Source organism: Plectropomus leopardus, chromosome 2 (assembly GCF_008729295.1).
Source record: "Plectropomus leopardus isolate mb chromosome 2, YSFRI_Pleo_2.0, whole genome shotgun sequence".
NCBI classification, from domain to species: domain Eukaryota; kingdom Metazoa; phylum Chordata; class Actinopteri; order Perciformes; family Serranidae; genus Plectropomus; species Plectropomus leopardus.
The window spans coordinates 24,785,593-24,798,167 of NC_056464.1; the positions used below are offsets into that span (position 1 = coordinate 24,785,593).

General features: G+C 35.1%; 1 protein-coding gene across 3 annotated transcripts in view; it reads right to left on the bottom strand.

Annotated features, from left to right (window-relative positions):
* Window positions 1–10,162: 10,162 nt before the first annotated feature.
* LOC121952994 (protein phosphatase 1 regulatory subunit 1A-like) overlaps window positions 10,163–12,575 on the bottom strand; it is a 42,511-nt gene continuing 40,098 nt past the window's right edge. For all 3 annotated transcript variants that reach the window (XM_042499900.1, XM_042499916.1, XM_042499908.1), the window contains one exon: window positions 10,163–11,130. In XM_042499900.1, coding sequence (XP_042355834.1) covers window positions 11,051–11,130 — 80 coding nt within the window. In that variant the 3' untranslated portion in view covers window positions 10,163–11,050. The remainder of the gene's footprint in view (window positions 11,131–12,575) is intronic.

The following is a 12,575-nucleotide window of genomic DNA, read 5'->3' on the forward strand; positions in this document are numbered from 1 at the left end:
AAAATAGCGTGCTAAGACATGCCATAGCATTAAAATGTGTAGAAATAGCAAAAAACCAATAATATAGCATGTCGAAAAAAATGACCAAAAAAGCAAGGCTATAGTATGGCAAAAATGTCAAAATTTGACATGTCCCAAAAACAATCAAAAACACCTTAAAATAGCATAAAATAACGTGCTGAGACACACCATAGCAAAAACGTGCAAAAATGGCCAAAAAACACAATAATATAGCATGTCGAAAAAAAACAAAAAAAGCAAGGCTATAGTATGGCAAAATTGTCAAAATTTGACATGTCCCAAAAAAAGCTGAAAACACCTTAAAACAGCATAAAATAGCGTGCTAAGACATGTCATAGCATTAAAATGTGTAGAAATAGCAAAAAACACAATAATATAGCATGTCGAAAAAATGACCAAAAAAGCAAGGCTATAGTATGGCAAAAATGTCAAAATTTGACATGTCCCAAAAACAATCAAAAACACCTTAAAATAGCATAAAATAACGTGCTGAGAGACACACCATAGCATTAAAACGTGCAAAAATGGCCAAAAAACACAATAATATAGCATGTCGAAAAAAACAACGTAAAAAGCAAGGCTATAGTATGGCAAAAATGTCAAAATTTGACATGTCCCAAAAACAGCTGAAAACACCCTTAAAACAGCATAAATAACGTGCTGAGACACACCCATAGCATTAAAAAATGCAAAATAGCCAAAAACACAATAATATAGCATGTCGAAAAAATGCAACCAAAAAAGCAAGGCTATAGTATGGCAAAAATGTCAAAATTTGACATGTCCCAAAAACAGCTGAAAACACCTTTAAAACAGCATAAAATAACGTTCTGAGACACGCCATAGCATTAAAACGTGTAAAAAATAGCAAAAAAAACACAATAATATAGCATGTCGAAAAAATGAACAAAAAAGCAAGGCTATAGTATGGCAAAAATGTCAAAAAATGACATTTCCCAAAAACAACAGACCAAAAACACCTTAAAACAGCATAAAATAACGTGCTAAGAAACGCCATAGCATTAAAAATGTGCAAAAATGACCAAAAACATAATAATACAGCATGTCGAAAAAATGAACAAAAAAGCAAGGCTATAGTATGGCAAAAATGTCAAAAAATGACATTTCCCAAAAACAACCAAAAACACCTTAAAACAGCATAAAATAGCATGCTAAGACACCATAGCATTAAAACGTGTAGAAATAGCAAAAAACACAATAATATAGCATGTCGAAAAAATGACCAAAAAGGCAAGGCTATAGTATGGCAAAAATGTCAAAATTTGACATGTCCCAAAAACAATCAAAAACACCTTAAAATAGCATAAAATAACGTGCTGAGACACACCATAGCATTAAAACATGCAAAAATGGCCAAAAAACACAATAATATAGCATGTCGGAAAAAATGAACGAAAAAGCAAGGCTATAGTATGGCAAAATTGTCAAAATTTGACATGTCCCCAAAAAAGCTGAAAACACCTTAAAACAACACAAATATAGCGTGCTAAGACATGCCATAGCATTAAAAATGTGTAGAAATAGCAAAAAAAACACAATAATATAGCATGTCGAAAAAATGACCAAAAAAGCAAGGCTATAGTATGGCAAAAATGTCAAAATTTGACATGTCCCAAAAACAATCAAAAACACCTTAAAATAGCATAAAATAATGTGCCGAGACACACCACAGCATTAAAACGTTGGACAAAACGTGAAAAACACCACAATATAGCATGTCCAAAAAAAAACAACCTAAAAAGCAAGGCTATAGTATGGCAAAAATGTCAAAATTTGACATGTCCCAAAAACAGCTGAAACACCTTAAAACAAAGCATAAATAACGTGCTGAGACACACCATAGCATTAAAACGTGTGCAAAATAGCCAAAAACACAATAATATAGCATGTCAAAAAAATGACCAAAAAAGCAAGGCTATAGTATGGCAAAAATGTCAAAATTTGACATGTCCCAAAAACAAACAAAAACACCTTAAAACAGCATAAAATAACGTACTGAGACACACCATAGCATTAAAACGTGTAAAAAATAGCAAAAAACACAATAATATAGCATGTCGAAAAAATGACAAAAAACGGCAAGGCTATAGTATGGCAAAAATTGTCAAAATTTGACACGTCCCAAAAACAGCAAAAACACCTTAAAACAGCATAAAATAACGTACTGAGACAACCATAGCATTAAAACGTGTAAGAAATAGCAAAAAAACCAATAATATAGCATGTCGAAAAAATGACCAAAAAAGCAAGGCTATAGTATGGCAAAAATGTCAAAATTTGACATGTCCCAAAAACAAGCAAAAACACCTTAAAATAGAATAAAATAACGTGCTGAGACACACCATAGCATTAAAACGTGCAAAAATAGCAAAAAACACAATAATATAGCATGTCGAAAAAATGACCAAAAAGCAAGGCTATAGTATGGCAAAAATGTCAAAATTTGACATGTCCCAAAAAACAGCTGAAAACACCTTAAAACAGCATAAAATAGCGTGCTAAGACATGCCATAGCATTAAAACGTGTAAAAATAGCAAAAAACACAATAATATAGCATGTCGAAAAAATGACCAAAAAAGCAAGGCTATAGTATGGCAAAAATGTCAAAATTTGACATGTCCCAAAAACAGCAAAAACACCTTAAAACAGCATAAAATAACGTGCTGAGACACACCATAGCATTAAAACGTGTACAAAATGAAAAAAACCACAATAATATAGCATGTCCAAAAAAAAATGAAAAAAGCAAGGCTATAGTATGGCAAAAATGTCAAAATTTGACATGTCCCAAAAACAGCTGAAAACACCTTAAAACAGCATAAAATAACGTGCTGAGACACACCATAGCATTAAAACGTGCAAAAATCGCAAAAAACACAATAATATAGCATGTCGAAAAAATGACAAAAACGGCAAGGCTATAGTATGGCAAAATGTCAAAAAATGACATGTCCCAAAAACAGCAAAAACACTTAAAACAGCATAAAATAACGTACTGAGACACACCATAGCATTAAAACGTGTAGAAAAAGGCGAAAAACACAATAATATAGCATGTCGAAAAAAACGACCAAAAAAGCAAGGCTATAGTATGGCAAAAATGTCAAAATTTGACATGTCCCAAAAACAACTGAAAAAACCTTAAAACAGCATAAAATAGTGCGTGCGAGACACACCATAGCATTAAAACGTGTTCAAAAAACAGCAAAAAACACAATAATATAGCATGTCGAAAAAATGACGCAAAAAGCAAGGCTATAGTATGGCAAAAATTGTCAAAATATTGACATTCCCAAAAACAGCTGAAAACACCTTAAAACCGCATCAAATGCCACACTGAGACCATAGCATTATAAATGTTGCAAAAACAGCCAAAAATACAATAATATGGCATGTCGAAAAAATGACCCAAAAAATGCAGGCTGGGGGATGCATTGTGCAGTTGTGTTTGTGTGTGTTTTTCCCTCCTGGTCAAAATTTCCACTCTGTCTCCCAACCTGACTGACCTGCACACCTTAAAGTGTGGCATACATTCGGACTGGCCAAAGACACCCAGGACTTTGGACCTTGCCTGTAAGTGATCGCTCTCTCTGCCTAATGGAGCAAAAAGTTGTTGTGTTGAAAAAGTTACCAAAAACTGGCAAGGCTATAGTATGGAAAAATGTCAAAATTTGACATGGGTCCCAAACAACAAAAAACTCCTTATCTACGAAACAAGATTTTAAATTTGGTGCCACCTCTGTAGACACACCATAGCATTAAAAACGTTCTTTTTTAGATAAGAGAGTCAGGTCTATTGTATAGAGTTTTAGCATGTCCAAAAAAAATGAAAACAGAAAAGGCCCTGTTTTATTGTATTTTGGCAAAAATGTCAATTAGGAACACCCCCCTCATCCCACCCTCCCCTCCACAAATGTGATTTCCCAAAAACAGCTGAAAACAGTAGTAGTAGCGTTCCAATAAAACATTAGCATTTGTTCCAAAAATAGCAAAAACTCCACAATAATATTGCATGTCATGTCGAAAAAATCCCTCCAAAAAGCAAGGCTATAGTATGGCAAAAATGTCAAAATTTGACATGTCCCAAAAACAGCCAAAAACACCTTAAAACAGCATAATATAACGTACTGAGACACACCATAGCATTAAAACGTGTAAGAAATAGCAAAAAACACAATAATATAGCATGTCAAAAAAATGACAAAAAAAGCAAGGCTATAGTATGGCAAAAATGTCAAAAAATTTGACATGTCCCAAAAACAGCTGAAAACACCTTAAAAACAGCATAAAATAGCGTGCAAAGACATGCCATAGCATTAAAACGTGTAAAAAATAGCAAAAAACACAATAATATAGCATGTCGAAAAAAATGACAAAAACGGCAAGGCTATAGTATGGCAAAAATGTCAAAATTTGACATGTCCCAAAAACAAACAAAAACACCTTAAAACAGCATAATATAACGTACTGATACCATGCAGTGTTGAAAAGACATTCAAAAACAGCCCAAAAACCCATAAAATCGAAGGTTGAAAAAAATGACAAAAAAAAGCAAGGCTATAGTATGGCAAAAATGTCAAAAAATCACATGTCCCAAAAACAGCTGAAAACACCTTAAAACAGCATAAAATTGCGTTCTAAGACATGCCATAGCATTAAAACGTGCAAAAACGGCCCAAAACACAATAATATAGCATGTCGAAAAAATAACCAAACAGGCAAGGCTATAGTATGGCAAAAATGTCAAAATTTGACATGTCCCAAAAACAAACAAAAACACCTTAAAACAGCACAATATAATGTACTGAGACACACCATAGCATTAAAACGTGTAAAAATAGCAAAAAACACAATAATATAGCATGTCGAAAAAATGACCAAAATGGCAAGGCTATAGTAAGGCAAAATTGTCAAAATTTGACATGTCCCCAAAACAGCTGAAAACACCTTAAAACAGTATAAAATAGCGTGCTAAGACATGCCATTGCATTAAAACGTGTAGAAATAGCAAAATACACAATAATATAGCATGTCGAAAAAATGATCAAAAAAGTAAGGCTATAGTATGGCAAAATGTCAAAAAATGACATTTCCCAAAAACAACCAAAAACGCCTTAAAACAGCATAAAATAATGTGCTGTGACACAACATAGCATTAACACATGCAAAAACAGCCCAAAACACAATAATATAGCATGTCGAAAAAACAACAAAAAAAGTAAGGCTATAGTATGGCAAAATGTCAAAAAATGACATGTCCCAAAAACACCTTGAAACAGCATAAAACAGCGTGCTAAGACATGCCATAGCATTAAAAAGTGTAAAAATAGCAAAAAACACAATAATATAGCATGTCGAAAAAATGACCAAAAAAGCAAGGCTATAGTATGGCAAAAAAGGCAAAATTTTGCAATGTCCAAAAAACAGCTGAAAACCACATTAAATGGCATGCTGAGACACATCATAGAATAGAATGCTGCAAAAACGACTATGACGTTTTGGCAAAATTGTTCACACCATACTAAGCTATGATTTTTTTTGGCGAGATTCTTGACGATTTTTTTGAATGATAAATACAGTGACATTTTTATGATTTGTTTACTGAAATAATTCACTATGACGTTTTGTGATGTTTTTGAACGACTTACTAGACTATGACTTTTTTAAGATTATTTATATTTATATGACTTATTTATATGACTTTGCATTCAATACTAAGACTTACTGATTTCTTTCTTGACATTCTCTGGTTCGATTTCTTTTAGATATGCTAAACTGTGATTTTTTTTAAATGACTTTTTTAAGACTTATGTGGACATTCAATTCTATGTTTTTTAATGACTTTTTGTGGTGTATGGTATATTAGTACCACTTTACCATATAGTTCAGAGATCTGCAAGGGATTCATTTTTTACAATAAATGTAGCAGACATCATGACTTTTTTGTCCTTCATATGAGTCAAGATCCACATGCATAAAAACCTTGTCAACATGCTTCACATAATACAATCAACTCTGAAAGTGTTTTTTCGTTAGACCCTCAGAATTGAGCATGAAAACAAAAAAACGTTTAATTCAAGTGCTACTTTGTCTCATGCTGGGTAAAATTTAAGTTCTCTGCTCTGCCAGCTGGAGGAGCTGTAGAACAAAGTGAGACAAGTTGCTCTAAAGCTAGCCAGAAGGTTCAGCTTCAAACACATTTTCTTTTTTTAACAGTGGTCAATTCAGGAGTTCACATCTTCAACTGACTTCATTTCAAGAGACAAATGAAAGTGAGCATGCAGTGCACATAGATTTATAAACCAACCCTCAGCAAACACACATATAGATATATAATGCAAAACCGTGAAAAACACCCATCTTGTCACTTTACACATATGATGTGCATATTATGTATGAGAAATTTGCAGAGTACCACTAAAGCTAAATAAGAATAAATTTACTGCATAATAGCCTATTTTTCTAAAGGTGTGGATCCTCGCCTCAAGCTAATTTTAAAGTTAACATCAGAGTGCCCTTTACCCTGCTACAGAAAATTAATAAAAGCAGCAACTTGGTCTTTTACTCTGAAGAAATCCTGCAGCAAACTTGCAATAGAAGTGTCCCACAACAGGCCATCTTAAAAAGGCTACTGGAAGTGTCATGTAGCTTTACTTGCTGCAGCTATATAAAATATATTTGTGAAACCAGTGCTGTGTATGAAAAATGAATGCTTTAATGCTCCTGGCTCTGAGTACATTGAATTATTTATTGGCAGAGTGCCTATTTATAGGGTAGAGTCAAAGTCAACCCCTCTGAACACGTGACCAGTGATGCAGTGATGTCAGACCCAGTAAGCTTAACTTTTTACATCAGGTATTCCCCTGAAACAGTGGTTCCCAACTGGTGGGTTACAGTCCAAAAGGGGGTCATGCATAATTTCATATCATAAAAAAACACTTTATCGTGAAGTAAAAGTGAATTTCTGGCACAAAACTTTTTGAAGAGCTGCTATTTCTTTGCATTGTAATCCAATTTTGTGTTTAATGTTTGTACTTTGAACTCATGACTAATGGGAAATCTGGACCCCATGGATGGGCCAGTTGGAAATCATTGCCCTACCATTCCTATTTTTGACATTTTAATGTCAAAAATAGTGCAGATACTGGTTGATGTGCTCTGGACATTCAAGACTCTCAAACATGCTTTTAAAGAGATGGTTCAGATTAGTTGAGGTGGGGTTGTATGAGGTACTTATCCATAGTCAGTCTATTGCCTACAGCAGATGGAGGTCAGCACAAACCCCGTTTGGAGAAGCAGGCTGGAGTCTGACACAGATGCCACAACAATTTACTCCTCAGGATAGGGTCCGCAATCAAATAAGTTTTAGCCACCTAAAAAAGTCCCACCAAAAACAATCAATATCTGTTTAAGTGCACGCTATATTAAGAGTACTTTTACTGTTTTACCTTTCTGTCAGACAGACATTTACCCTGTAAGTTGATAATGGCTTCAGTTCCACATCTATGCTCTATTTTGGTGAATCTGAGCTATCCACTTTAAATGCCAAAGTCACACAATAGCAAACAAACTGATCAAGGCCAGTGTCTCCTGTGTTTGGGGATGTAATTTTTTTTTCTTACTGGAGTCGACCTTGAAGAGAGCAATATAAGGTCTTCATTTCCCCATTGGAAATCGCTGTCTTACTGAAAGATAAAGCCATAAAATTATCTCAAAATATAGTGCACAACTAAAGTGATATTGATTGTTTTAGGAGGCTTAAATACATTTTGTTGCGAACCCCATCCACAGCAGTAAATTGCTTAGCGTCCATGTCACTCCATGTCATGTGACTCCAGCCTGCTTCTCCTGGAGGCGTGTCAGCTGACATCTACTGCAGATGATACATTGTCAATGGAGAAATACCTCATAGAGCCCCACTTTAAAAAATCTGCACTATCCCCTTTAATTTTATTGGTTACAAAGTTGATAGACTGCAAAAGTAAAACAGCCAATCACCAATTTAAACATTTTATTGTATCAAACAAATTTAGATTACGCATGTAATCATCAATCAATTCAAGTAAAATTGGAACAAAACTCCCCAGATTAATTCCATGTAGTACATTATTACCATTCAAAAACAGAACAAACATTACATGGTTCATAAATACACTGCAGAGGAAAATCAAAAGCTTGCACAGGAATGTTTTTTACCGTATTTCTTGTTCATTGTGGACATAGTGGTCACTGTTGGGATCAATACTAGGGTGGTTTTAGTTTTCTGTTTCAGTTTTCGTTCAGGCATGTTGAGTATAATGTGAAGGTTATGGAAGGATTGTCACATAATCTACATAATAATGCCACTTCAGTGATACAATTAACAGATGAAATTACATTTTAAGAGTGTGGTAATGACTTTATAATGTTCTTGTTTCATACAAAACTTGAGTGAAAGGGAATGTCTGTAATTACAATTTGTGCCCGTTATTTAAAATATTTGATTTGCTGTTTTAATTAGTTCTCGTACAAAATGAAGCAGAGTAAAGAAAAATCACTGTTGATTCAATGTCATGCAGGAAAGAGTTTTATGACCAGGATTTAGATTCCCATAAAGCATTCAAGTGTCAAATATGAGGGTGCACTGGGGTTGGCTTTGTCCTTGTTAAATCAAAATATGTAAATGCATCTGCAGACAAGACTCTTATTAACATCCCTTCTTCCCGAGATTTACATCCACACAGTTAAGCTGGTGAAAGTCTGGTTATTAATGTATGTTGAAACCAGACATGATACCATTGTTGTTAACTGGAAAATTAGCAGTAATAACTAGCTACTTTGAAGTCCAATAATGTCAACAGGTTTTGTTTTAGGTGAATTGTGAAGAGTTGCATAATTAAGTAAATAATCAAAAATGTCTTAAAATAAATAAAAATAAAAAGTAAAATATAAATATTTTTCACCTCAGCAGCTGGGGGTGTGTCTGTGTTTGATTGACAGCTTACAGGTGACCTCTGGAGAGACAAAGTTGACAAATTAACATTGGGCAGGCAGGGTGTTGTTAGTGTATTTAAGACAGAAGAGAGTCTGAGCAGACATTTAACAGGTATGTTTACAAGCTGTTTAACGTGCTGCAACTGAGCTGCTAATTAAGGGTAAGATAGGGAACGCTATCTTAAGGGGCTCCGTAAATTAGTTATCTGACTGCAAACTTGAAGTACGATAGTAAGTTAGAGCACTATCTCCCAGTGAGTGTTTGTTTGGTGGCTCATTCAACAAGCTAATGTTGTGGGACATGTAGTCATGAATGTAAGTTGGACCACGTCCACACAAATATGTTTTCATTTTAAAACTTTGTTTTAAACAGCAATGATCACCGCAATCACAAGTGTTTAAGCGCCTTTTCAAAAATAATCTTCATCCACACTTGAAAATGGATGTCACATGACAATTCACACACTAGAAGTATATGTGTTGATGTAAACAGAAAGCAAAGTATAAGGCATTCAAGATAACAGATTGGGAGTTGATGAAAAGCAAATACCGCAGCATTATGGGAGCATTATCAATCGCAGGAGGAAGTTAAGGAAAGGAGTACCCATACAAAAGGAATAAAAATGAAAGAGGTATGGAAGATAGGCCTATCTATAATGTTTTGACTTGACTGACTGATAGTCATGACTGAAAAGATCCAACATGGAAGTGAATATGGGGGTCTGCTTCATAATTTTCACAAGTCCCCGTTTCCACCTGTCCAGACTAAAACACAACCCCAGAGTTTTCAAATTTTTAAAGCAGTCAGCACCATTTTTTTAAGATTTAAAATTTTAGGGGTTCTAAAATGCCGGAGAAGGTTGAGTGCTAGACATAAATGTGGGAAAAGTTTGCGTTTTAAAATAAAAACATGTCAGTGTAGATGTAGCCTTAGATAACAAGGAGACATTAGCAAGAAAGCTACAAAGTGTTTTTGGAAAGAAAAAAAAAAGTCAAATTTTGGTTTTATACCCCCCCCCCCCCACAATTTTTTTTCATTAACTAAACTGCCAATGATTCTCCAAATAAATTAAACCACTTTATCAATAAAATGTCACAAAATAGTAAAAAGAGTTTGAATATGATGTCTTCAAATGTTTTGTCCGACCAAAAGTTAAAAAAAACGAAATATTCTGTCTCTAATATTAGAAGACGAAGGAAACCAGAAAACCCTCATGGTAGAGAAGCTGAAATCAGAGAATCATGACATTTATTCTTTAAAAAGACGACTTAATGGATTAATGGATAACCCGAATAGTTGGAAAGAAATTTTCTGTCAATGACTAGCCATTGCAGCTTTATATGCTATTGTAGAAAAATATCATGCGATTTTATTTCAGTTATACTTTATGAAAGTTTTTGTAAATGTCCAATCCAGTGTTAACAAAAATCAATATATTTTTTCATTTAAAACTGTCAATCAACCCAGATGTGCTACCCAATCATTTCGGATTCAGCATCAAACTCACTAAAATAATGGCATTTGATTTTAGAAGTGGCAGTTTGGGTCCCAGTTATTTATGAGGTACAAATACATTTTTATTGCTCTGAGATGGAACGATGATTGCAGGAGTCATGGCACATGTTTAATGATGAAAATGGTTGCATGGAGAATATTTATTACCTTTGAACAATAAAGGGGGCATTATGCATGTGAGTGGTGGTAGATTATGATAATGATTGCGTGACTGAAACAGGAAAAGACTCTTTCCCATTCGCTAGATACAGTTAGCTAGTTTAAGTTTTAGTTTAGTGCTGGAGAAGCTATAGAAAACCAATATAATCATAATTAAATAATTTGCACAGGATTTTTGACACAAAATAAGTGTAGAAAGCTTTGTTCTTGTTCTCAAGGTGGTAACTAAGGCCTGACTGTAGAGGAACATAGATGCCCTGATGTATCTAAAAAGTGGATCTGCAGACACAATCCTCTGTCATTGTGCTGGGCTGGCTGAGCAGATTGAGCAGCTTTGTGTTGTACAGAAGACAACCGCTCTATTTCTCTGTCTCCAGGCTGCATTTCTTTGTTTTCTCCTCTGCAGGCTGACTCGGGCTGAATGCTGCTGCTTTTGTGTCTGCAAAATATAGACAGAGACATGAAAGTCTGAGGGACAATAAAAGAAAAAGAAGAGGCAGACTCGGGGGATTTTAATGGACTCCTGCAGATAAACAATAAATAAATATTCAGGATCACTTTTTACTATTCCAGCAAAAGCATGGCTGTTTCTCCAAATGGAGAGAAATTACACTCAGTTTTTTGCTCTTTAACTACTTAGAAACATTACATACATTCTGTCCATTAGCCTTTAAAGGAGAAAGTAGAAGTTCTGTATTTTAGTCTCACTTTATCTTTTTGGTTGTTTTATATATAATTTGTATATATATATATATATATAAAATATGAGATAACATGGTAAACCTACTGTTGTGACTTTTGATCAAATATGGTGGGAGTACATATTAATAATTCAGCGTTCTTTAAACCCCAAAGCAAAACAGTGATCGTCAAATCATAGCTTAGCAACTGTAAGCAGGCACTGCATGCTTGTCAAGCACTGGATCTCCTAACTTGCCAAAGGGGTGTGCATGGGGCTCCAATAAGAATGATACATGGCATTTTAAGAGGGGAATGTCTTTTTTTTCTGATATTTTTTGGGTGTTTTTGCTTTTAATTGATAGGACAGCACAAGTGTGAAAGGGGGAGAGAGAGAGGGGGTGACATGCAGTAAAGGGCCGAGACTGGAATCGAACCCGCGGCCACTGCGGTGAGGACATAACCTCTACACATGAGGCGCCTGCTCTATCTACTGAGCCTCCAGGTGCCCCAGGAAAGTCTTTTTAACCTTTATTCCAAAACTAGAGTGTTCCTAGTGCAGGAGCAAAGGTGTGGGAGACGTAATAAACAGGGTGTTTGTTTGCTCTATGGAAAGTTAAGTTGTAAGCAAGTTAGTACGCCCGCTAACAACAGTAGCAAGCTCAAACTACTGCCAAGACCAAGGAACACAAAGTTATCTAAATAAATTATGTTGTGGGCATTAGAGACACCTGTTGTCTGTCCTGCTTTTCATCTAATTTGGACAACTTAGGCTATGTTCACTGTAGGCGAATCAGATGTGTTTGTCAAGTCAGATTTTTAGGACTGTTTACACTGTTATTTGCAAGTGATCAGATTTGTGTGTCCAGACATCACCAAACTTTCTACATGGGTTGCTACGGTAACAACAATAAACTGTATATAAAGATGGACGACACTCCCCGACTCATCCCCATTATGCTTAAGTGAAGCTCAAATATCCCAGATACAGCTGCTGCCATCTTGCGCTGGTGACGTCATTTGAAGCCAGAGTCTGTGCAGCAGTGATATCTGTGGTGGGGTAGTTCCAGCCAAAACACCCGTCCGACCAATCATGAGCAGCCCCATTGAACGCAAGCAGATAGAGCTGCCGTCACAGTTGTCAATCATGGTGTAAAATCCCGTTTTTTTGTAGAACTGAATAACTCATTAAAACTGAACTTATCA